We start from the raw sequence: 25,214 nt of genomic DNA, 5'->3' as shown, positions 1-25,214 counted from the left end.
TCCTCTTTTCTCACAGGCCATGTTTGTCAGTTATGGACCCAAGTTTCAGAACCAGCGACAAATTGAACCTTTTTCCAACATTGAGCTGTACAACCTCATGTGTGGTGAGTTTTCGAGTGGTTCTTCAGCTAAACAGCAGCCTGTAACTTGATTTTTGCTTTTTCTTCATGGTCCAATCAACCCAACTGGTTAAGGCAGGTGAAAAAAAGATCTTAAAAATGTGGCCTAATTGTACAAGAACTGTAATTTTGAGAGGTTATTTCTTACATATCACCAATTCCTGTTCATTAAAAGAAATGATTGAAGTTGCATGATTTCCTTTAAAGGCAGCAACTCATTACTTGTCCCCACAAACCCTTGACTTTTGGCCTGGTTAAAGTTCTCTCAGCTGAATCAATGTTTTGAACTCAGCAGGATGAGTAACGCTGAGTAAGCGGAAAGAAACACCTGGCGGAAACAGAGAAGATGCAGAAACGAGCTTGCTCGTGGGCAGCTGCACTACTTGAACTCTGCACTCTCAAACAATGCCTTGCAAATTCCACAGAAGTTGGGACAATGTGTAAAACCTAAATAAATAGATTTGCAAATCTCAACCACCCATATTTTATTCACAATAGAACATAAACAACATATCAGATGTTGAAACTGAGAATTTCTTTATCATTTAATGGAAAATATTGGCTCATTTTGAATTTGATGGCAGCAACACATCTCACAAAAATGGAACAGGGGCAACAAATGTCTGAAAAAGTAAATCGCAAAATCAAAAAGAAATAGAGGAGCGTTTGAAAACTAATTGTTCTGTGGACTAAAGGAGAGGGTCTTAGCTTACACATCTGGAAAAGCTCCATCAATGCTGAAAAGCACAGAGAGGTTTTAGAGCAACACATGCTCCCATCCAGACGTCTCTTTACATATTTCAGCAAGACGATGCTAAGCCACACACTGCATCCATCACAACAGCATGGCTTCGCAGGAGAAGAGTCCGGGTGCTGAACTGGCCTGCTTGAAAGACCTGTTCTTTCACCAATAAAAACTTTTTGCTGTATTGTGAAAGGAAAATCCGGCAGCAAAGGCCCAGGACTGTTGAGCAGTAAGAATTCTGCACAAGAATGGGACAACGTTCCTCTCCTAAACTCCAGCAACTGGTCTCCTCACTTCCCAGACATTTCCAGACAGTTGTTAAAAGAAGAGCGGATGCTACACAATGGTCAACATCAGCCTGTTCCAACGTTTGTGAGATGTGTTGCTGCCATCAAATTTAAAATGAGCTCATATTTTCCATGATGTGGTCACGTAAAATCAGTACTTCTGCAACTTCAAGTCATGTGACATTTAAGAAACATTTTAATAAACCCAAACATTTTTATTTCGTGCCATAACCAAACGTCTATGTTTGCGCATTAAAATCCATCATGTTCAATCCAAAAAGTGGTGGCGTTTTGGCTCTAATGCAACAATTGTCCTGTAATTGTCAGTTTCGTGTATGAATATGTTCTTGACTGACAGAAAAACCTTTTTGAAGCAGAATCTAAAACATGGATGTTGTTGAAGAAACAATGTGACAGTGTCATTAAGGTTCAATGCATCTGTCAGGGTCGTGTTATAACCCAATAACCCAAGCAGGAAAAATAATGCAGCACTTATGTCACACCTACTGTTACTACTGTTGCAGACGTACTGCAAATCTCGCCCGCCAACAACAACGGGACCCACGGCAGCATGAACCACGTCCTGAGGGAGCCCTACTACTCTCCCAAGCCCCCTGCAGAGCAGAGCAGGCCTGCTCAGTGTAAAGTGGTGAGCCTGGACCCGGCAGATGGGCTGGGATGCTCCTGTCCGTCACTGGTGAGTTTCCTGCAGCCTCATGACACTGGATGAAAACAGAGCAATGGAAAAGTCTGAACATCATTCATAATTAAAGCTGCATTAAGACACTCAACCAATATTTAAAGGAAATGCATGAATATTGACGTCAAAACTTGTTGAAATAATATGAATATTGTCACAATTTGTTAGAATAAACAGAAAATAATAAGTAGGCAGGCAGGATCACCATCTACCTTTTAAAGCACATGAAGTATGTCCATGCTATTGTGCCATCAGTTCATAGCAAGCAAATGTTGGCCGATTTAATTTTTTTTAATTACACATGCACCTGTTGTAAACGGTTTATAACACAGGAACAATGTAAAAACAAAAGTAGTTCAATCTATAAACGTCTGGTTATCTTTCACATAAGAACCTCGGCGAAACAAAAGCATAACCTTAAAGTAATAATGAAAGCTTTAAGGTGTGTTTTTCATCACATGTACTTGTTACATTAAATGTAACTGAACCAAAAGCAAAAGCGAGCGTTGGTGCTATCGAACTGAAACTGAAGGGTCGCTGCCAACATGACTCGCGATGAGGTCAAACTATAGTGTCTGTATCCTGATTACGTTTCACACAAGCGCGGATCCCATCAGGCTGTTTTCAGGTTTGCCCCCAGATAAGTGCACTAACCAGTAATGAGTCATGTCCTCGCCTCAGTAACAGCTTATTTATAGCCAGTGTTCCTGTTGTTGGGGCTGTTGAAAGCTTTTCTCATGTCCTATAGATTTTAAAATGATGAACTGATGCTTGAGGAGACGGTGACTCTGGATTATGCCGCATGTTTGGAAAGACAAGCTCGTCTGCATAACCTGTAAGACAAGTGGTGTTTTTTTTTGGTTTCACTTTCAGCATAGAGGCCTCCAGCTGTTTCAGGTCCATCTGTCAGAGTGTCTGTGCTTGTTTTTGTACAGACTACAAGTTGTAAAATGCACAAACTTTGAGACGTGTCAGCTGCTTCGGTTGTGCATTATCTGGAGTTAGTTTGCCTGTGACAGCAAGATTTAGAGGATGTTTCCATTTAATCTGTTTCATCTTTAGTCACAAGTGGACGCTTCCTTTGTATTTATGCAGTACATACTGTAAATGTGCAAAACAGAAAGGTGCATTTGGTGTCAGTGTCCATAAAATCCTTCTTTCTACAGCTGTGGTGCAGTTAAGGTTTGAGATAATTACAGTTACAAAAACCAAACGTCAACCACAGTCCGTGTCTGCAGGTCAGTGAATCCAAGCCGTATTCTGGGACACTGCTCTCTTTATCTCCCACTCAGTGACAAAACTCAGTTCTCAGCAAGTCAGCCTCTTCTCTCTCTCTCTCTCTCACACACACACACACACACACACACCACATTTCTGCTTGCATTTAGCATTAGCTGTTCCTATTTGTTTGGATGTTACTCATACTACTTAGGGCTATTGGAAATGGTTCAGTTGTGTTTTGTGCAGAGTTTCTCCAGAACTCTTTGGAGATTCTTTTCTGCTGAAGCCAAATCCAAATTAACTTCAGTGCTAAAGCTTTTAAACTGATTGGAAGAGCAAGTTCAAAAAGTTTCAGACTGTTTCCTGTTTCCAAATGAAATCAAATTAAATGAGTTTGAGAGGTGGTGTTTCTCAAAATCAGGGAGAGAATTAAGTGTGACAAACATCCAGGAGCTGCTCAAACATCCAGGAGCTGCTCACCCTAAATTACTGCTGCTACTTTTGTAGCTAAAATGCTACTTTTAGAGACTGGAGAGCCAGTAAATTGCTGGTTCAGTAATGAATATAGCAACTGGTGATAACGGAGGCTGGAAAAACCAAAAATAGGGGGGGGGGGGGGGGGGGGGGAGAAACATCTGGAGAGCAGCTTGAATGGTGTGAGACCTGACTTCAGCCTTTTCCACGAATCCAGACATTATCTGGAAAGCTGAAACAGCAACGTAGTTTCTTATGCTGCACTTAAGCTCCTGTGTGCAAATACTGCAGAAGCACTTTCTGAGAATAGCTCGATGGAGGCTGATGTCCTGGTAGTGCAGATTACATTATATCTGGCACAGTTTTCCAGACTTGGACATGGAAGTTTTTGTGGTTTTGGTCGCAAAGCCAAACTCTTAGTGTAAAGTCTAACCTCTTAACTTTTGACCCATCTAACTTTTATTTAGATTGTTATGTGCTTAAGTCATGATTCCAAAGACTAACATACTGTGATTAAATGTGACTTCACAGGTTTGTTGCTCTTCTGGGTTCTATAATATGCACTGAGGAACAAAAAAAGAGTCAAAGTGTTTATTGCCATACGCACAAACAGAAAGCATGTTTCCCTGCACAATTAAATTCTCACTTTGCCGTCCGCAATAAATGTCATACAGTAAAGTGAAATGAAAATAGGAAGAAAAGTCGAAATAAAATAATGGTGGTTCAGTAATGATCCAATGAATCATTCTAACAGAGAGGTTGGGCCCAGCAACAGGAACTGCTTATCACCATTTCACTGATACTGAGTTAGAGGATGAGGATGAGATATACTATGTAAAAACTGAAAGAGTCCTGCAGGCCAATAGGGGGGAGATGTGGGCAATACCTGAGGAGAAGGAATAATCATAACTCAAAAATGTGGGTTTGTTTATAAGAAAAGAGAAATACAAGTGGGTGATGCAGCAGAAAGCAGAGAGAGAAGCTGTAAGAGAGGCTGATAGGTTCCACATGTGGATGGTTGACCAATGATTCCCTTGTGAACCCATGGCTCCAGTAATATTATTGTGTGAGTGTCACAGACTAATCCGTTCTGTCCTCATGCTGTGCCAGCAGCAGATTCCCCTCCAACGTATTAAAATGGAGCTTTGTCCTCCTCCTTTGAAATTACCTTGGTGTTTTTATTCACTTGAAAGCTTTTAGAAACCCGTGCTGCAACAGTCACAAGTGACCAGACCTGTACTGCTCTGTACGTGGAAACGAAGCCGTGATTGTGTTCTGCCCTTTTTGTAGCTGTGGAACAATACAGCTTCTGTTACTCTGACTGTTCAGGTTACCGGCTGGAGGTTTACGGAAACCCCCTAGAACAAAGTCAGCAAGTATTTCTTTGTCACTAAAGATTCGGATGTGTCTTATCTTATATCAGTGGGTTTTATCAATGGCAGCACTGATGCAGAAGGAGTAATACCATCCTGGCATATTGTCTGTGACCGGTATAATGTGAAAGCTGATCAAAGAGATTTAAAAAGAGTCTGAATGCTCCTTTTTTCCAACCTCTTTTTCTTTCTGTCTCTACACAGACCGGAAATGAAATCAACGGCCGTTTAAATCTGACTGCAGATGAAGGTGAGGACTCTTGTTTCAAAGGTCTGAGAAATGAACTGTGATTTACAGCCTGTATATATTTTATTTATTCATAATTTTTTTGTAGCCTATACGTTTGTCACCTTTATTACATGCACAACCCAACATGGAGAATTACCTGCGTGCACCTTCAGTCATGTTTGTGTCGGGGCCACAAACCTTTGAAACTTTTACATTTATTCATTTCCACATTGATTTTAATAATTTGCCAATACAAATTGTTTTTCCTTTATTTTATTTCCAAATTTATTTTCGTGTCTCTTTACTGCAGGGCTACTGGACTTACTTTAAAACCACCGCTGTCATTCTCAGGAGGTGGTTTATTTATCACATTTATGTAAATTCCAATGAGCACACGGTAGAAACATGTCCCCCCCGTTGCCAGATGTGCAGGCAGCTTGTGCGTTTGCACACATTTCACCCAAGTGTCCATTCAACAGTAACCTCATGCACTGTGTAACTTCAAGTTAGCACAGAGCAGGCCAGCTGGCAGGAGGTCTCCTCATTCCTTCTGCAAACATCAAACCTAATGAGTTCTGTGAATGTGAGGTGTCAGACTCGAGCAAGAAGTAACTTTGCTCAATAAAAGTGAGGGAATGTGGAAGCACGTGGACAGAAGACATGAGGTAATTTATGACTCAAGTGACACTTGGCACAGTCTAATTCTGTCATTCCGCAAATGTAATCGAGCATTAAACGTCAACACAGATCTGGCAATGAAAAGGAACCTGGAGCCAAGACTTGGTGTGTGAGGGTGTAAGTCATTATCATGCCAGAAGCTGGAATGTGGAATGAATGAATCCATAAACGTGGAAAACAAATATGGGAAAATTAAATGTAAAACAATTGTCTCTTTTATCTACGCCCAGTTTGTCCCTAATGATCTATTTGTACATGTGTGTCTGATTACCAGCAACAACATTTGCGGCGTGATGTCACTGAGTCTTCACGACTTTTCTTTTCTCTCTGCAGAAATGGCTGCAGAGCAGAAGCACGTGCCGTACGGTCGTCCACGTTTGCTGCAGCCCGACCAGAGTTACTGCCTCCTCTACCAGGAGGGGTTCATCAGCGCCTACAGCCACAGAACCCTGGTGCCTCTGTGGAGCTCGTTCACCGTCGACAAGCCAGTGAGTGTGTCAGCAACGAGGAAACAAATTAAGACTTATTAGAAATGTTTAACATGTTTTCTTAAGGATTTGTTACGCCAATTCAATGATAGTAAGAGGAAATCATCAGACAGGGCGTTACCATAAAACAATCATTGACATTTTACGGTAACGAACTTAATTCTCTTTGGTGGCGTCATTGCCTTGTACACAAAGGTTCACGAGAAGAATTTCAAATTGCTCCATGTACTGTGACTCTGTGCTTCATTGTGAGTCATGTTTCTGAGGAACATCTTCTACTATTAGCAGGTGTCTGTGCTGTTTACAGTCCCCAAATGTTTAACGTACCCTGCAGTGTAACCATATGAATCAGGGGGACTGTGGGAATAACCCAGAATGCCTCAGCAGAAGTTTATGAGACAGCATTTTATTTTCAATTTCTCCAATTCTGCTGTCTCCACACTGCTGCTTGGAGTCACAAACAGCTGCCTACAACATGTTAATTAACCAAAGAGGAAATAAATTGGCTTGAGGGGTTTTACCATCGGCCTCACCCAGCTTGTCCTTCTAGACGTTTGCTTTTCCTAATGAGACACTCGCACAAAAATCTTTTATTCAATTGAAAACTAATCTAACGTAGTCTTGTAATCTACATGCCTGCCACTGACGCACGGACATTCATGTAGTGCAGTCACTCACTTAAATAAACCAACTGATAAACACAAGCCTGAGTGATGCACTAAAAATGTGGCAAATAAAAGTAGAATGTGCCCCTTTTTTTCAGTCTCAGCTGAGTAGATGTTTACACATTAGGTCAGATGCAGATCTATATAGATACATAGATGAAGGGAGGGAGAGGCTCACCGGAAACCATTGTTTTGCTGATGATTGAGTTAAAGGGACAACGGTGGGCCTGAGATAGTGTCTGGCTGATTAATCCTGAGGGAGGAATCCCCACCCGGCTGCAGCCTTTTTGGGTGCACTTTGCAGGTTCTATCCAAACGCGCGCATGTTGGGTTAATTGGTGTAGATCTGAGCGCGAATGGTTGGCTGTCTGTGGGTATCTCTGTGTTCTCTGAAGACAAGAAGATAGTCTGGTTAAGAAAATGGATGATTCATTCTGACGTCTTAACTGAAATATTGCTTTCAGATGAACTGGGATCCGTTGGCGCCAGTGATGGCCAACTGTTTGAGAGCGGACATCAGACTGCCAGTGTCCCAGACTTCCAGATGTGACCAGTATGATGCAGATGGGAATCTGACAAGTGGCTTTCTCTACCCTCCCAGTATGTACCTGCATAATTCATCTCCCTAATCTGTCCCTGGCTCCCTTTAACTCAAACACACACTTCCACAGAATTTGGGCTCATCCACACCCATGTCGTTACACAAATCATAGGTCATTTGTTTATTACTACTATTAAAGTGAAAAGTGAAGAATGCAATTATAACAATTTTTCATATTTGGCACCGGCACTAACTTGGATTCTCTCATGAAATGATTCAGTTGTTGCAATTGTTGTGAGACACGGGACGAGGTTAAAATGAGGATTAGGAGCATCAGAGGTTAGAGCCAGGAGAACAGTGTGCGTGCAGATATAAGGGCAGCTCGGTACACAAGGTCGTGCTCGTCACGATCAAGGCAGCGGTACCTGCAAAGTGAAATCCAGTATTAAAGAATGAGCTTGTTAAAGGTGAGCTTGGATGGAAAACTCAGGCAGGATTGTGACTGGATATTTGGGTCAGAGGGACAAACACAGACACACAACTATTCCCACCTCTAGGCAACTTAGAGCCACCAATCAGCCGAACATGGAGGAAACATGCAAACTCCACACAGAGAGGCCACAGCTGCCACCTTCTAGCTGTCAATCATCAGTGCCAACCAGTTCCTCCAGCCATCAATAAGAGGTTTTGGGGAAACGGTTTCAAATGCAAGCTGATGTAGGTTTTGTGATGTTAGTTCTGTCTTTGAGGAAAATTAATTAGGGTTTAAGAAAAAAAAAATGTGTTTTTCATAATTTTCATATCATAATTATTCATCATAATTATTACCTGTATTGCCTTAAAAAAGAAAAACCCTTTATTCTGCTTTTATTGATTACAGTCAACCATTTGATAGAGTCGGGAGAGATGCACTATGGTATAAACTATTTGAAGTGGTATTAGTAGTAAGTAGTATTTAAAAAAATCGTGTTTATTAATGTTAAAGTTACACAGGATGAAAATATCTTATTTTCTTTATCACTGATCTAGAAGAAAATTAGATGCAGAATAGATGTGGGCTTAGCAATTTGAGAGATTAAATCCTAGTTATGTCCATAGTTATGGTATTGATCCAGTGCACACAGAGAGTATTCCCAGTTACCTTTTTCCACATTTTGTCAGGTTACAGCCTTATTTCAAAATGGATTAAAATCATTATTTTCCTCAAAATTCCACAAACAATAACCCATAATGACAAGATGAAAGAAGTTGGTTTTAAATCTTTGCAAATGTATAAAAACTTAATACTTTGTTGAAGCTCCTTTAGCGCCAATTAAGGCCTCGCGTCTGTTTGAGTAGGATGCTATACAATCTTGTGCTTGACCTCCAAGCACCAAGATCAGGTTCCAGTGTATAACCCTTGACTTGGAGTCAAGTCCCTTTTACAGGAATCAGCAGCCTGACTGGATGGGTCACATCAACCCCACAAAAGAACCAGTACTTTATTTATTGCTAAAGCAGTAAACAGCCAAGTTGACTTTAATTATGTGTCATAATATTATTTAGAAAAACAATCTAAGCAGCAGATTTTCTTTTTAGTCACTGCATTCGTGCTTATTATTGGCCTAATGAAACAATGAAGTTCATCTCTCAGTAATGTTTTCAGTCTTTTTGCCTGTGAAACTGAGAAAGCGACCTCCATTTTATGCTCATTGAAAACCTTGTTCCTGGTAGGTGACAAATCCCACATGTCCCACGTGTTTCTTTGTTTTTTTTTTAATCATCAGTTAGTGGTTTAGTGTGACCGGTTTCCCTTTTTTTTCTGTCACTTTGACATTAAAGAGTGTGAATGTCCCATCTAAGTTACAGGAAAAGGGGGCATTTCACAACAATTCGCAAATATTTGTCTAGATTGTTGATTCATTTTGTGTCAAAAGTACAATTTTTTGGAAATCAGTATCAGCAATTATTAGTATTATTATTACCTTGTTGGTAAGCACCTTTAATAAAATGGGCTTTACCTTTTCAACCCTGAGCCTCTTTTCTCGTAATGTGAAAGCGAAAGATTATTTATTAGGGGGTTTATTGCTGAAAAAGAAACCTATTTACATCATATGTCAAAGGAGGTACTGTGTGTATTCTCAGCAGTGGATCCAATATTCTGGGTATTTCAGGAAATTCAGTGAGCACATGCTGAGCCAGTTTTGTAGTTATGCACAACAACATTGTTTTAAAGGCTTCCTGTGTTTGACTAGACCTTCAAGAATCGGAATAAACTTTCTAATCAGGGGAGCAGTGATATCATAGAGGTGACGGGGTTTTTAAATCAAAACAGAGATAAACAGCAGCAACATTTTCAGTAAGTCAACTGGAAATCCAAGGAGGTCCTCACATACTCTGAATAGGACAGTGTTACACATTCTGTACTTGCCTGGCTCTGTAACCACAAGAATGTGTCTCTTATTGTGTTTGTTTTGTTTTTTTTTGTAGATCTGAATGCGACAGCAGACCAGCAGTATGATGCTCTGCTGATAAGCAACGTGGTGCCGATGTACCCCGAGTTTAAGAGTAAGTTCGTCTACGCTGCTTTAGGTCCAATTCTGACACTTCTGACCAACAATTCGTCCATTTATTTCCCTTTAACGTTCCCCCAGTCTCATATAATTCCCTCCTCTCGCCTCACAGAGATCTGGGACTACTTCCAGAGTTCCCTTTTAAAGAAATATGCCTCTGTTTACAACGGCGTAAACGTGGTGACAGGCCCGGTCTTTGATTACAACTATGATGGCCGATACGACGCTGAAGATCAGATCCTGCAGTAAGTTTTATTTTAGAGCGAGGATGAGGCAATGTCACCCTGCAGAAGTTATCTGTGGTTCCTTCACCAATGTAAAGGTTTTATTGCACCTGCAAGGTCCTTTATTTAATCAGTTAGTCACATCTATGGTTCTATGCAGACTATTCCCAGAGGAAATGTAGTGGTGACAAACAATACATATACATATATAGGCAACGTTTAGTGTTTTCCATTCTGGAGGCTTGTGGTGAATGCACACATCTCTGGGGGTTTTTCCCAGTTATGTGTCATCCTCCCCTCAGTATGACACAGGTAGTAACCCTCTTTCTTCATTTCTGTGCTTTGGATAGGCTCGAAATTTGTTTCATTCCTTGATGGGAAATAAAACATTTGGCTCAAATCTAATGCTGGCTATCTCCTCACACTTAAACTGAATAGCAGAAGAAGGACAGACGATGACGGAGTTGGCCGCTTAAATAAAGATTGGGCCGTTTGCAAAGATGCAGTTGTGGTCTTCAGAAGTAGCTGTTTCTTGTTCAGTGAGATGAATCGAAACGTGCCCAGCATTTTGTGTTTTTTTTTTTTTGAATGTCTGGTTAAAATGTAGTTCTGCTTGGACTATGTCAAGTCCACGGTTTAGCTGGAATTGGACTGAAGTTTCTCAGGAGTTTAGGCCCAATGAGGTCATTTGTAGCTACAAAGCTAACAGGGATGAGTGAACCGGCTGTTAAAATTGGTGCTGGCACGGAGTGGGGCAGGTGTCTGTTGTTGGTGAAGCCCTTTTGACGAAATTTCAGCTGTTGTTCTTTGAGGTAGAGCCAAAATGGTGCCAGTTTCACATCGTTTCTTGGCTCCAAAATATCAAATACTATATAAGTTGTTGTGTTAAGGAAACTGATTTCACGTAACTGTTGAAAAACGCACTCAAATCGAACCCACTATCCCAACATAGCTCCTGCCATCACCAAGCAGTGAGCCTGATCTCTATCATCTTTGTCGTAGTTCACTTCCTTCAGTGTGACGCTTGTGCGCATTTTTAGGTTTGTCTCTGGCTCCAACATCACAGTCCCCACACACTACTTCGCTGTGTTGACCAGCTGCAGGGACTCGGGCCAGTCGGTGACGGCCTGCACCGGCGAGCTGCAGACCGTGTCTTTCCTGGTGCCTCACAGACCCACCAACTCAGAAAGCTGCAAAGTAAGACCCTGCAGTTTTAATTCATCCTTTTCAGATGACACATCGTGCACACAGCTGCAATAACTGTTTGGTCTTGAAGCACCGAACCAGTTCATGACTGGTTTGGTGCTGAAAGTGAAACTCTCTCCCTATTGACCTATTGACTACATGGTTGCTGCTCCTTGACAAAGCAGTGCATTGTACTACTACTCTGTGGAAGTTTAATCATAATCCCCTATTTACTGACACTGGATTATGAATCAGAAACCCACTGTGCTGTCTCGACTCCCTGCCTGATAGACTAACCCAAGCAGTGCATCACTGTATGAGCTACTGTATCTACTGTCCTGTTACTGACCTGCTATTTACCTGCCTTTGCACTTGGGTTCTTAAATAGCCAAAATGCTGCAGGTATTTTTTTTTTATATATATCTTATTCTGTACACTCCAATCCAAAAGTATTTTTGCTGAAGACTGAAAACATTTGGGATTGACATCAAAAGATGGAAATGAGATGAGCTCAACATTTCAGCTTTTATTTCCAGGTATTTACATCTGGATCTGATGCACAACTTTAGCACCTTTTGTCTGAACGCACCTATTTTACATGTGGGCAAACTTATTGTTGCCCGGTGTGAACTATCACATTGATCATTCAAACAATAAGTAGCACTGAATCTCTACGCTCAGTTTCCGATTTGGGTTTTGCCTGTTCAGACTGAATTTATAGTTAAGAGGTGTAACCACCGTGAAAACCAGAGAGCTGTCTATAAGTGGAACACAAGCAATTGTGAAGCTGAGAGAAGATTGCACAAACATAGCCACTGTAACCCTTTGGAAAGTCCTGAATAAGAAGTAACAGACGTCAAACTGATCGACCAAGGAAAACAACAGCGGTTGATGGTGGAAACATTGTGAGAGCTGTGAAGAAAGACCCTAAAACAACATGGTGACTTCAGCAACAACCTCCAAAGGGCAGGAGTGAAGGTTTCACAATCTACTGTTCGCAGAAGACTTCATGAACAAATATACAGAGGCTAAACCAGAAGATGCAAACCAGTCATTAGCAAGAAGAATTGGAAGGCCCAGGCTGGAATTTGCCAAAAACTACCTATAGAGCTGCATTTTACCTGCTAAAGAGGGGACTGAAGGGGCTAACCCCCCAAAAACAAAGGAGCTGAGGTGAAAACCTGGAAAAGCATCACAAAGTAAGAATGTAAAAGTTTGATCTCCATGAGTCACAGGCTTGATGCAGTTGTTACAATTAAATATCAAGTCTTTCTGTTCCAATACTATTGCTCACATGAAAAATGGGGGGGGGTTCAAGCAAAAGGTGCCATCTTCTAAGTTGTGTATCAGATCCAGATGTAAACACCTGGACATGTTGATCTCACGCCTCTTACTCATCTTTGGATGTCAAACCCAAATGTTTTCACACTACAGCAGAAATAAAGGATGTGGACTCACTGTTTTAGTACTTGTGGGTGAAACAGTCGTATCCAAACAAGATGAAACTTAACTGTAATAGATGCTCACCAGCTGTTAGCCCACTAGCCCTGTTCGCTCCAGGCCATGTCCTGTCCTGTACTGGTAAGTGTCATCATTTTATCCCCCATCATAAAACCCAGGGCAGGAAATGAACCCTAGTTCGGAGCCACGTGGTCCCATGTTGGATTGAATCGAAAATGTTTTTTCTCCGCTTTGTCGTTTTTGGCTCCACAGAGCGCGGAAGCCGAATCGAATTGGGTGGAAGATCACATGTGGTTTCATCAAGCGCGCGTCAGAGACGTTGAGTGGATCACAGGACTGGACTTTTACCAGGGCAGCAGTCGACCAACCGCAGAGCTGCTGAGGGTGAAGACCCTCCCCACAGCTGCCATTCATAGAAAAGCGTGAAGCTATTTTTCATGCTAAATATGTATTGTGTAGGAAATAAAGTTATCACAGATGAAGATGTGTCACTGCTCAGATGGTAATTTGTTAATTTCTTTTTTAATTTATTTCTACATGAAGATTTTGTATTTATTTTTTAAGTAAAAGTTCAGGTATGTAATTAATGGCAGAGGTGCTGTAATTGGTTGTATTAGGACAGGTGTACCTAATAAAGTGGTAAGGGAGTTTATATGTAACAATAAGTTCCCTTAAAAAGACTAAAAATGCAAGTTAAGAACAAATATCCCTGTAGGAGACAAAACCTGAATCTGTCTTTGTAGGACTTTCTGTAATCACTTGCTGATTCACCTACTTATTTTTGTGTCAGTGTACATAAGTACTACATCAGTCTGTGGGTGGTACAAAAACACAACATGTATTATGGTGCTAAGTTTAACCATGACTGCTTTTGAAAAGGGGCTTTCTTAGCTAAACACAGGCACAAGCGTATCAGACATCTCTCTCATTCAACCTTATCTCGTCCTCTCAGCCGTCCGCTGAGGGACTTTCACGCTATTAAATGGGTTTATACTCGAGGCTCCATGTGTGCTCTGAAAATACATCTTCACAAGAACATGTTTTCTTTCAGGTTTGGCAAATAAAACTCCATGTTTCCCCTAGAAACATATTGATTACTGATTCATAAAAAATGTGACAATGGCAATGGAACCATGTACCATGTGTATTAGTTATTATGTTGGGTTTTCTCTGTACATCTTCAGAGTCTTGAATTTATTGTGTAAAGTGCCTTGACATAAAGCTAAATAAAGTTACACTGAATTGTTCTGGATGCGTATATTTTTAACAAATGGACAAAAATAGATAAAAGAGACCTAAACGCTGACTGGCTGCTAGTGAGGCAGTAATGGGATTTCCCCAGCCATCCCGCAGCTCTTGCTGTCCCATAAGATCAGCTGCAGTCGGTTTAAAAGCTCTCTAGCACAAAGTCGGCTAAGAGATGAAGTAAAAACTGTTCGCAGCTTTAATGCATACGGGGAACGGCTCCATGTACAGTATCCGCAAACTTTAATCAGAATTATATTTTATGCCCGTTTGTCAGACACGTGCAGGATGTATGAACTTGCTGACAAACATCCTCTGACACAAGCCTTTTGGGAAGTAAATGAATTATGCATGTGCCGAGTAGACAAAAACCAAGCCAACATTCGTCCTCCACACCACTACTCCCCAAATGTCAAAATGAAACTGTGCAAACCTTCATAAAAACACGGAGAAATCCGTTTAATGAGCTGGTGCTCAACAACTTTCTTAGGTGAAACCAGGTGTTTTCAGATCAGGCCAGCAGGGCCGGACACGGATCAGAAATAGCTTTCTGCAATAAGCACCCTGGCAGATCCTCATACTAATACTCATACTAATAATATGCTGCAGCGCAGTGATTCTACGTGTGCCACCCATTCACAAACACCACTTAGCTGTAATATGGAAAATGATGCCAAGTTGTGAGGAAGGAAGTCTGATATGAAACCTGGAGTTTGATATCAGAATTCCTACTGATTCATTCAAGCCCTTGAGTGAGGACTTGGCAGCATTTCGCACTAAAATATTTATTTAAAGCTGAGCTGTGGAGAAGCTGAAAACTTTATTGTGTGTCAAACGTACTCAAACAAAAATACCTGTTAAAACAACACAGATTTATTCATTTTGGACGAGAATTGGTGCAGATTACTATTAAATCATAGTGTGATGAAAAAGGGTTAGTGGGCAGAAGTAAAGTCCATTTTTCCATGTATCTGTACTTTAATCTGTTGATTTAATTATGGCCACTTAACTCCCCTACATTTCTAATCAAAGTTGCTTTACACGTTATAATCACATCACACAGGGTGTTCATGTCTCCTTCCATGGGCTTTTTGAAAATCCTTTTTTGGACATATTAGCAGTACTCAAAGTGAGCTGCCATGCAGTAGTTTTACTCTTTGGCTTCCTGAACTTCTCCTCCCTCTGTATGAGTAGTTTCGAAATAAAACTGGAAAACGCATCAGGTCTATTACTAATAATTATAGTAGCCAATGAAACGTACAGAGAAAAAATCACAGTCGAGTACTTTTACTTTTAATACTTTAAGCAAAATATAAATCATGTACTCGCTTAATTTTACTTAAGCCACAACTTCAGGGGGTATTTATTCTTTTACTAGGCTGTAGGCAGAGGACCTCCATTCCAGTAAATAAGGCAGGTGGCTGCTTGGGGCCCCAGACCAGTAGGGGGCCCCCACCCCCCCGAGTGCAGATCAAAACTAAAACTGACTGTGAGCAGAGTTTGCATTGACACTACCAGCCGCAGACCTCGCTGAGAGGACCTCGGCGCTCACTCCGCTGCAAGTAGCGCGTGAGTCAATGTAAAGAAACAGCTCCAATGAAACACAGGAAAACCAGCTGAACATGAAAATATTATGAAAAATATTTTCTCTGAGAGGAAAAAGAGGAACCGGAGAAAATGCAAGATAGTGGTGAGTGGAGATAATAACAATTACATATAATAAAGTGAATGGCGTTGGCTAAATGCTTCTTGTGTAGCTGTAATTGTGGTGAAGAGACAGTTGAATAACAGAACTTCCACCGGTGTCACATTGTTTCTTTCAACTGATGTTAACATGAGTAAGGTGATAATTCTATATTTATTTTTGAGGTCATAGCTGGCGGTGGAGTTGTACGGCACTGCATTACATTAGGAGTTGGTTCTAATGTTTTGGCCACACTCTTTATAGAGAGTGAGGGGGCCAATTCAATACATGGTCGAATTTTCCCCTTCTCATTGCTGTTCGGGTTGCAGGACCTTTGTTTGTCCCACGGTGAGGAAATGTCCATGTTAGAACAGCGACATGTGCAAATGTTAGGCAGAAATGTTGCAAAAAGATGCAGAAATTAAAAAACAGCCTACGTATAAATGAAAAGAAAACCAAAATCAGGCGAAACGTTTTTTGGTATTGCACAGTTTTACAGTCAGTAGTGACATTCTGTACTTTGGGGAGTATTGGCATCATGGAAGCAGCTCTGGTCGTAAGGTCTGATAACAGCAGGAAGACAGGACGCATGGTACCAGTCCTTCAGACACTTAGGATGCATCATATACAGTTTTGGATGAAATCACTAGACAAAGCTTGTACATTAGACAAAAATGAGGTGACACCATTTTAAGTAATTCACCGTGATTTAATGTGAGCATTAGAGTGAGAGTGTGAGTCAAACTGCAAGTAAATTCAAAAGGGGAAGTTTGTGAGCCGAGCTTTGTGTGTCCAGCCAATTCAAGTGGGTGCTGTGTTTGCTTTAAAGATACAGTGGGATAACAGGAAGGTTTATAAAAACATTCACAGATGATAACACAAAGACGAAACCGTGACATCACCCGGTCATTGTAGCGGTTTCCTCACCGCTGCTAAATGGACTTAAACAAATACTCCTAGTTCAAAATAGAAAAAGCAAGAAATAAGACACAAATAATGCATTTGAGCAATAAACTGATAAATTATAATTTGCAATAAATTTTTATTTGTTGTTGATTATAATAAATTGTTACCAGAGAGGTTTTTCCTCCTTTTTATTTTTTTTACCTTTGTAGTTCAACATGCTTTGTGTGTGTTTATAGACCTACAAATGTATTTTAATGGCTAATTTCTTAATGTGTCTAATTTTCTCTCATTTTCTCAATATTCATCCCACTTTATTTATTCCAATGTCATTGTTCTCGTATGACTTTCCTTGTTTATTAATTTCTGTTTTTTTTTTAATTTAGGTAACATTTAACTCGTTAGTGCCAACTTAATATTAGGCCTACGCTGGCTTTTTACATAGTTTGTGGGACCCTAACCACTGAACTTTGTCTAACCCCAACCGCCGAGTTCAGTTTGTCCACTGCTGAAATGGCCGATTTCCGGGTAATAGGTACTACTTCCTGCCAACGTTGGTAGTCGGCCATCTTTGTCTGCAACCAGATGCTCCTGTGGACAGTTTCGAGTCAACAACTAAGCTAAAGTGCATGTCTATTTTTTATCTTTATCGCCCGTGTCACTATTATTCTCCGTCATGGCTGTGACATTTGCCATCTGTGGCTATGAGACAACAAAGTTGTTGCCCTCTGAGTGTTGTCTATCTTCCACTGCTCTAACATCAGGGTGTTTGTTTAGCCCTGGGCTTTGGTGCCAGGAAAAGCGGCGCTTTCCACTTCAGAAGACACCTCATTACCTTTTAGTCAACGGTGCAACAAGGCTTTAATAGCCGTGTACATCACCATCGCACGCAACCTACTTCCACGGCGCTTAGAAATTAGGTCACCATCTGCACACGGAGGTTAAATAAAGCAGGGCAAACAAACACTTGGTAAATAGTGTGTAAATTCAGGTAGGAGTAGTAAATGGCGCCTGTAAAAGCAAAAGGGGACAGATCTGTGCACTTCATCCACATTCACAACTCTTTGTCTGCAGCGGTGTATTGCACGGAATATTTTCAGCAGCTTGTGCTCAGAGTAAGATGGTAAACTAGCTCCCAATGTGCTAAGGTGCTAACACTTAAAACAGCCTCACCGAGCTGCTTCTGCCTGTGCTGCAGGTCCCTGCAGGGAGGAACCAGTGCGTCAGGATCAGGGCGGAAAATACATAAAGACGCCCTGTGTCTTAAGTCTGTGTTGCACAAAACATTTCCCCTGTTTCATGTGAAATGTCACTGGGCAGTGGGTGTTTTTACTGGTAAAAGTTTGAGGAACACATTGAAAACTGCAGATGACTGGACAATGACAACTGTATTTCTACTCCAACTGCAACTTGTTTGCGCCCAGTTGCAATAATTTGTGACTAACCACAGAGCTCAGGGCTCTAGATGTGGGTCTGCCCTTAGGCCACTGAACAAGTTATTTGCTCCCATTTTTCCCCGATTCAATAATCTATTTTATTTTTATTTTTTCTGCTTTATCCCGTGAGTTCAGGGTCGCCACAGCGGATCATTGTCCCTTCCTGACGTCACCCTCCCAAAAAAGGATGCTGATGGGAGTGGGCTGTTAGGGGTTCAGTATCCTGCCCAGAGACACTTCGACCTCGTCCCATAATTCAGTTATGGTCACCTTTAATTCGTTGGAGCTTTGCTTTACATTGTTGTCCTGTGAAAGGGACAGTTTGCGTCATCTTCAATAAACTCGGGCCGAGATGCTTCAGACAAGCACTTGAAGGGGTTTGTTGTTGGGGAAACCAGGCTGCACACTGGAGAACTTCAAACATTCTCCTCTTTGAGCCACTTACAAAGCTCGATTGGTGATGCTTTTAAAGGGGCTGAGCAGGCGGACAGGAAGAAAAAGACATTTGAAAAGGAATAATGCCACTTTTTAAAGTCACTTTTTGTTTTATTACAAAATTGAAATAAAACAAAATTGCACTTAATTTCCACCTTAAACCTTGAAGATACAGGTGTATTTATACAGTCACACTCAGGTGAATTCACTGAATCAATTAATGAGTGATAATTGAAGTTAGTTTAAAGGACGTGAATATTCGTGCCATTTTTATTAAATTTCAATTAGAGATGTTTTTATTTTGATATGAAAGGTAAAGCAAACTTCAATCAATAGGGGAACAGATCACACTGAAAGTCTGAGGTTTACATTTAAACCCGTGCTAATGTTTACACCTGCTCACCTGTGTTAGCACCGTCTGCCTCAACCGTCCATCGGAACGGGGCAAAGGAAGCAGTGGAAAAACATGGCATCAGGAGCAGAGGGAAAGTTTTTCTAAGCTAACAGGGACTTTCTCAAAGTTGGGCTAGATTGCAGAGCATGATGTCATTTCATAGTTAGAAGGTGACATGATGTTAATCATGGGCGAGGTAAAACTCATAAAACGTCATCTTAAAAAAGGGGGGTAGTGTCTTTTCAGAGATTAATTATAATCTGATGAAAAATGTATGAATTTGTGTCACATTTGCAATTTGCCTCTTTCTGTATGAAAGTTATTGAGCATGTTTCAGAATGTCCAATTAGCCTTCCTCCTAACCATGACTCATTCATTTTGTGTATTATTTCATACGAGAAAGTTGAAGATTCAGCTTTGGCCTGAACCTTTCACTTCCCGTGATGATTAAAAATGAGTCTTATTTCTGACACTGTGACAACAGTCTGGTTTTGTAATACAATCGCCATCCGGCCTGTTGGTCACTCAGCGAAGACAGTACAGACGGAGGTGGTGCTGGGCCACAGTGAAAGTGTGACACACTTTTTTAAGCATGAGCTGTGGTCATAAAGCCATTTCCCCAACTATTAGAATCATATTTATGCTTTACCTTTCATATTTATTCTTGGGGGAGAAAGCACAATACAATGAATAGTGACACAAGAAGCTGTGGTTGGATGTGAAAGGACAAAACATGAAGTTGCCATGATCAACACCAAAAACCTCAAACCTCCCCCTGACTTCCCATAGATACCACATGTTAGCTCATGGTGGTGCTAGAGGGAATCACTGCAGTCGTCAGCCCCCATACAGACATCAGTCAGTCTGCAGCCTGGATTAGCTCGTTCGTCCACACCTCCAACCTCCGTCATTGTCCAAAACTGGGAAAAGCACGGCAGTTGGACAGAGCTGTGGCTGAACAGTGGTCATCTCAGATGCCTTTGGGGGTTTTTTTTAAAAACATTTCCACCATTTCCAATCGGTGAATGAAGAAACCTGTGACCCAGTGCAGCGTTGACATGTGGGAAATGTCTTGTCAAAAGGCTCAAACACGCTAATGGCGACAGGAATAAAACCAAACGCAGGGTTTTATTATTAGCTGCCTGGAAAGTCTCTTATTGTGAGTGACTGGATGACACATGGAGCCTCACACAGCAAGTTGTGACTGGGACAGTTTGACATTGTTGTGTTTTACATTCACATCAACCTTGAAGCAAATGCATCTGCATCTGTTTTGATAAAGTCAGTGCGGTTTCACATTCTTCCCCCAAAAACAGCTCAAACGTGCAGCGTATGAAACGTCCTAACGTCTTCTACTGTGAGCTCGGGGGAGGAAACCAAAAATTCCACTGAACCACAAAGGTGAACTTGCAAAGCCTTATTTGCCTCTGGGAGAACACAGGCTATACATACCTAAAATATTTAGCTGGTGTCCCCCATGTTGACAGAAACTATTTTAGCTGGAACCATTACTCAACGAATTAATTTCATAAACAAGGAGTAAAAATAACATGTACTTTGCTGATTACTCTACCAAAACTTAGGTTTACAGGAATATGTGTTGCACAAGTTTCAGCCTTCAGGTCCCTCCTGAGTGTTATTTTTACATGAAAATATCTTTGGAGTTGTCCTGCTGAGGATTTCTCAATGCGGAGCAGCTCGAAGCTTTTGAGTCAGACTGATAGATGGTAAACTAAATAATTAACCCTGCAGGATGAGATACTAACTCATCCAGGTCCTGGTTCTCCCAGAGTTGGCGTCTGTACACAACTGGACTCTCAGACCATTCCCTCCGACAGACATGAACCCTTGATGAACTCCCCTCGTCTACCTTCTGTTCACGACATGATAATTTCATCGGCTCATTTTTCACATGCACATTTGCTACTTTTATGGTGAATGAGGAACTTGTCCACAAGGTGGCATCAGTCGCCTTGACAATAACCATCACAAAGTGCAGCAGACCAGACATTAGCACTGACACTAATGGATGAGGATGATGGAGAGGTGCTGGGGCTCCAGGGCTCCCGGCTGGACTGAGTACAAGTAGATGGAGCAGCTGAGTCCTTGTGTCAGACAGAGTACAAACAGGAATATTATCCCTGAGGGAGATGCTGTGAAAGCTCAAACCTGCACAGACCCCGATTAGACAGAGTGATGGAGGGTGATGCTTTAATAAAAGAGAGCAAGGCCAGACTGGGAGGGGAAGCGAACTCTGATATTTTTAGCTCTGCCACTGGTTGCTGCCAAAGTCAGACACCTTCACCTCCAAATGTCCACATTTATATATGGTTATGTGTGTTTGTGTGGAATAAAGTAACATTACATCATGAGTCAAAAACTGCAAAAACATCAGAATTAAATTCATGAAAAGTGCCTCTAGAAAATGATAAAAATGAAAAATGTGAGAAAAACATTTTTATTGTACAAATATTTGTGCCTTTAAACACACACACACCTACTGTATCTACATAAAGTGTATGTATGTGTGTGTGTGTATAACTTTTATTATATACAGTACTTAATGCAGCCCTGTCTGCTCTCTTCCACTACTTTTATTTACCTTCTTCCTGAAGTATTTTCACCCTGACGTTCACATAAAGACGCAGCAGAAGCTGAGGAAACGTGCTTCTTCTTCCTCTTCAACACTAAACCTGACTCTCTTCCATTCTCTTACAACCAGCTTTAAACAAACGTGGATAAATACGTTTTCTAATCGTTACGTTCCTTTTTCCTTAGTTCAAATGAAACATCTTTCACCCCGACGGGGTCCCGACACAAACCGCTGGACGGAGCAACTGAAACAAACCCAGACCACTGCGATGCCGGCAGAGGCGTAACACGTGACTTATAGCGCGCTATATGTCACACAATAATACTCATCCCAAATACCACAGCGATGACGAATCTGAAGGTTCCGTAGAATTGGTCTTTCTCTTTTTTTTGATTGATGGATGCGCGGCGTCAGAGCCGCTGATAAATAAATAGAGATGAGGAGGAACCAAGAGCTCCACAGATCTCTGCGGGCTTCGACAGCTGATACAACACGTGTATGATGGTAGGTGGAGGCAGATGGAGAGGGAGGGAGGGAGAGACTGCAGACCAGACACGCTCAGACCGCGTACTGCAAACATGGCAACGTGTCACAGAGACGCGCTCACCCCTCGGGGCTTCGTGTTGTGTGTGGTGCCGGGTGCGTCTTTGCTTTTAGACAGAGATGTGTGGAGCATTTTTGAGGGAACCATGTCTCTGTAAGAGTAGCTGGAGAACGCCTTGCATTCTGGATTCTGGCAGCTCCGTCTCATGTGTATTTCCATGTCTTTGTCCTTGATTGTGTGTCTCTTCACGTGCTGGCTGTGATGTGTTTCCTCGTGTAACCCCTGTTCTCGCTGGGATTTCCTCTCTCCGCTTCCTTCCAGATGCTCGCATCGCTTCTCCCGGTCCTGCTGCTGTCGGTGCGCACCATCCAGGCAGACACTGTCACTGCTTCAGTCCCAACCTTCAAGCACACGGACCCGATCACTGGCAAGTCCATAGAGTGCGAGCGCTGTCCCCCCGGCAGCTACCTGCGCTCACGCTGCACATCCACTCAAAAGACCGTGTGCGCCCCGTGTCCGGCAGGTTCATTCACGGCCCTGTGGAACTACATCCCCAAGTGCCTGCGGTGCAGCATGTGCAGCATGAACCAGGTGGTGAAGACGGCGTGCGCCGCGGACCGGGACTGCCAGTGCCAGTGCGCGGAGGGATATTACTACAAGCAGAGCTACGACATGTGTCTCCGCCACAGCGAGTGTCCTTCGGGAGAAGGAGTGCTGTCTACAGGTAGGCTGGGGTTTAAAGTCCAAATAAGTGGAGGGGGGCTGGGGGAGCTGGGTCAGAATCAACAGAGCATCATCAGAACCTTAACAGCGTCTCATGTGAGGGACTAGGACGTGGTGGTTGTAAAGGAAACTGTAGTATCTGAAAAGGTTCAATCCCCGGGACATTTGAACACTTGTCAATTTGTACAAGTGTCTCCAGTCTCCGCAGTGTCGTGCCAGACTCAGAAGGACCTCAGTGCATGTTGTGGCAACTGCGGCTTGCAAAATAATAATAATAATAATAATAATAATAAAAAAAACCCACTTCTGCTCGTGATTTCCACATCCTTTTAATCTTCCTAAAAAAAAATAAAAAATAAAAAACCCACTTTCCTTTACTGTTATTTTTTTTTATTCATTCATTATTTAATTTAGTTCTGTAATTTATTAATATGTTGCTGTTTTTAACCCACTGACAGACACAATCAGTCTGTGTGGAATAACACACATCTGTGAAGTCCAGTGTAGGATGATGAGCTGCTGCTCCATAACTGTTAGGAACCCAGATCCATGAATTCCTGTCCATTTTAAAAGGCAGGGACACACAGAGACGGACTGATCAGCACCACAAACAAATGGATGTCAGCAAACTACTGAATGAGACTGAATGAGAGCAAATAGTCAAAAACTATGAATTAATGCCCCATAGGGGTAAAATGTGGTAACTACACATTGTTGTCGGCCTTATTAAGTGCACAGTAGCAGAAATGCATCGAAATCTGTCTTGTTATGATGTCTGATGTGGATGAGACAGATTTGTCTGAGATTCAGAGGAGCTTGGTGTCTGACTTGTTTTGTCAGCTGGGCCAGTTTGATGCACTGAGAGATGAGAAACAGACTTTGTACGTTTTTTTCTGAAACCTGTCCTCCCGTCTCTTCTAGGGACACCAAGTGATGACACAGTGTGCCAGATCTGTCCCAACGGGACCTTTTCCAGCACTGTATCCGCTCATCTGAACTGCACCGAGCACAAGATCTGCACCGCTGCAGGGCTGCAGCTGATGTTGAAAGGCTCCGTTTGGCATGACAGTGTCTGCGCAAACTGCCAAAACCTTAAGTCGCGAGGTGAGTTTAAAACAGTTTAAAGAGATGCTCTCACAAATGAATCTAAGGAATGTAGAAAGAGAACACAAAGCATTTTTTTTTTTGGACTGAGTGTCTTCAACAGAAACGACAATCAACTTGCACAATAGTGAAACTCGTTGCAGGTCTTTTCATAAGTGTGATAACAAAAGTGTTACTAGTTACATGAAACAGAGACATGTTTCATTTCTTTCTCTCAAGCACGTAACAAGATGAAACTTTGTGTAATGTAATGTTTATTTTCAATTTCAGTCTGCTGTCAAACTAAACCTTTCTGAAGGACAAGTTGCTGGCTCACTGTCAAGACAGTGTTTTCTTATCACTTTCCAATTGACTCCCTTGCAGACGGAGCCGACTACCTCAAAGAAATCCTCTCTTCTTTCTTCGGCCACTACAAACTAAACATCAAGCGGCTGCGTCGCGTCGTGCACCATCTCGAGCAAGGCGACAAAGGAGCCACGTCGGAGCTGAGTCTCTCGGATCTTCACAGGCGTCTCGACGCTTGGGTTGACTCGGCCACAGCGTCTAAGGTTCGACAGCTTCCTGAAATACTGAAGAAAGTAGGAGCAGACCACGCTAGCGAAAGATTACTCAGCAAGCTTCAAAGGATCGAAGGCAACCTGAACGAGCTGTGTGGTTTGAGGAATGAGGTGGAAGGGACCACCATGTCACAAAATTAATTGTTGAGAGGGACCAGAGTCTTCACATCTGCTGTTATATGTAACCAAACAAAAACACAATAAATGTCATAACATACTAATTTATTTAAGGCAACATGTTTTAAAAGGAGCCGAGGTCAGATGACAGGAACTAACGTGAAGCTGTACATCAAAAGTAGATGAGACAATGTGTCTCGCATATCTCGTACCTGCTTCTGAGAATGAAACTGTAAACTTAGATCTACATAAAACAAACCCACCAGTATTCAGAGAACAGACAGTGTGGCCCTACAGAACATCTACCTCTCTCTAGTCCTACTAATTCCAGACATTTCACATTGTGTAATAGTGCAGTTTTTTTAAATGAGAGTTTTAATTTATTTTAATATTTATATGATCACGTTTTTAGCGGTAGGAAGGTGGAGTGAAACGTTGTATATGGAGATTTATATTTGTATGTAGTGAAGTTGGAGCATGTGTGGCTGCTTTGGTTGCTGCTTAAATAAAAATGATTACGACTGTAACTGGTGGCAG

At 41.8% G+C, this 25,214-nt stretch overlaps 2 protein-coding genes and 1 long non-coding RNA gene across 5 annotated transcripts in view; 2 read left to right on the top strand and 1 right to left on the bottom strand.

Moving 5' to 3' along the window:
* Positions 1–14,189, top strand: part of LOC137128912 (venom phosphodiesterase 1) — a 30,024-nt gene extending 15,835 nt beyond the window's left edge. The window contains exons 17-25 of the mRNA XM_067507637.1: positions 17–104; positions 1,676–1,848; positions 5,124–5,169; positions 6,160–6,314; positions 7,444–7,579; positions 9,990–10,067; positions 10,185–10,317; positions 11,337–11,493; positions 13,195–14,189. Coding sequence (XP_067363738.1) covers positions 17–104; positions 1,676–1,848; positions 5,124–5,169; positions 6,160–6,314; positions 7,444–7,579; positions 9,990–10,067; positions 10,185–10,317; positions 11,337–11,493; positions 13,195–13,368 — 1,140 coding nt within the window. The 3' untranslated portion in view covers positions 13,369–14,189. The remainder of the gene's footprint in view (positions 1–16; positions 105–1,675; positions 1,849–5,123; positions 5,170–6,159; positions 6,315–7,443; positions 7,580–9,989; positions 10,068–10,184; positions 10,318–11,336; positions 11,494–13,194) is intronic.
* The window catches only part of LOC137129427 (uncharacterized), a 45,510-nt gene continuing 22,022 nt past the window's right edge, over positions 1,727–25,214 (bottom strand). The window contains exon 3 of the long non-coding RNA XR_010914758.1: positions 1,727–1,873. This is a non-coding gene — a long non-coding RNA (uncharacterized lncRNA). The remainder of the gene's footprint in view (positions 1,874–25,214) is intronic.
* On the top strand, positions 21,998–25,204 carry LOC137129146 (tumor necrosis factor receptor superfamily member 6B-like). 3 transcript variants are annotated; one of them, XM_067508099.1, is made up of 4 exons: positions 21,998–22,136; positions 22,498–22,900; positions 23,821–24,003; positions 24,367–25,204. In XM_067508099.1, the coding sequence occupies exons 1-4, from the start codon at positions 22,131–22,133 to the stop codon at positions 24,699–24,701; spliced, it is 927 nt and encodes a 308-aa protein (XP_067364200.1). In that variant the 5' UTR covers positions 21,998–22,130; the 3' UTR covers positions 24,702–25,204. The 3 variants fall into 3 exon arrangements, with proteins under 3 accessions (XP_067364200.1, XP_067364276.1, XP_067364355.1); XM_067508175.1 differs by lacking the exon at positions 21,998–22,136 and adding an exon at positions 22,147–22,271; XM_067508254.1 differs by lacking the exon at positions 21,998–22,136 and adding an exon at positions 22,311–22,329.

Source organism: Channa argus, chromosome 1 (genome assembly GCF_033026475.1).
Source record: "Channa argus isolate prfri chromosome 1, Channa argus male v1.0, whole genome shotgun sequence".
Classification (NCBI taxonomy): Eukaryota; Metazoa; Chordata; class Actinopteri; order Anabantiformes; family Channidae; genus Channa; species Channa argus.
The sequence above is the reverse complement of the archived record's forward strand: the minus strand, read 5'-3'. Positions and strand labels throughout refer to the sequence as shown.

Excerpts from the sequence above, each read along its gene's own strand:
- LOC137129146 (XM_067508099.1), top strand. Across the intron at positions 22,901-23,820 it reads AGAAGGAGTGCTGTCTACAG|GGACACCAAGTGATGACACA; the intron begins GTAGGCTGGGGT and ends CGTCTCTTCTAG. Across the intron at positions 24,004-24,366 it reads CCAAAACCTTAAGTCGCGAG|ACGGAGCCGACTACCTCAAA; the intron begins GTGAGTTTAAAA and ends ACTCCCTTGCAG.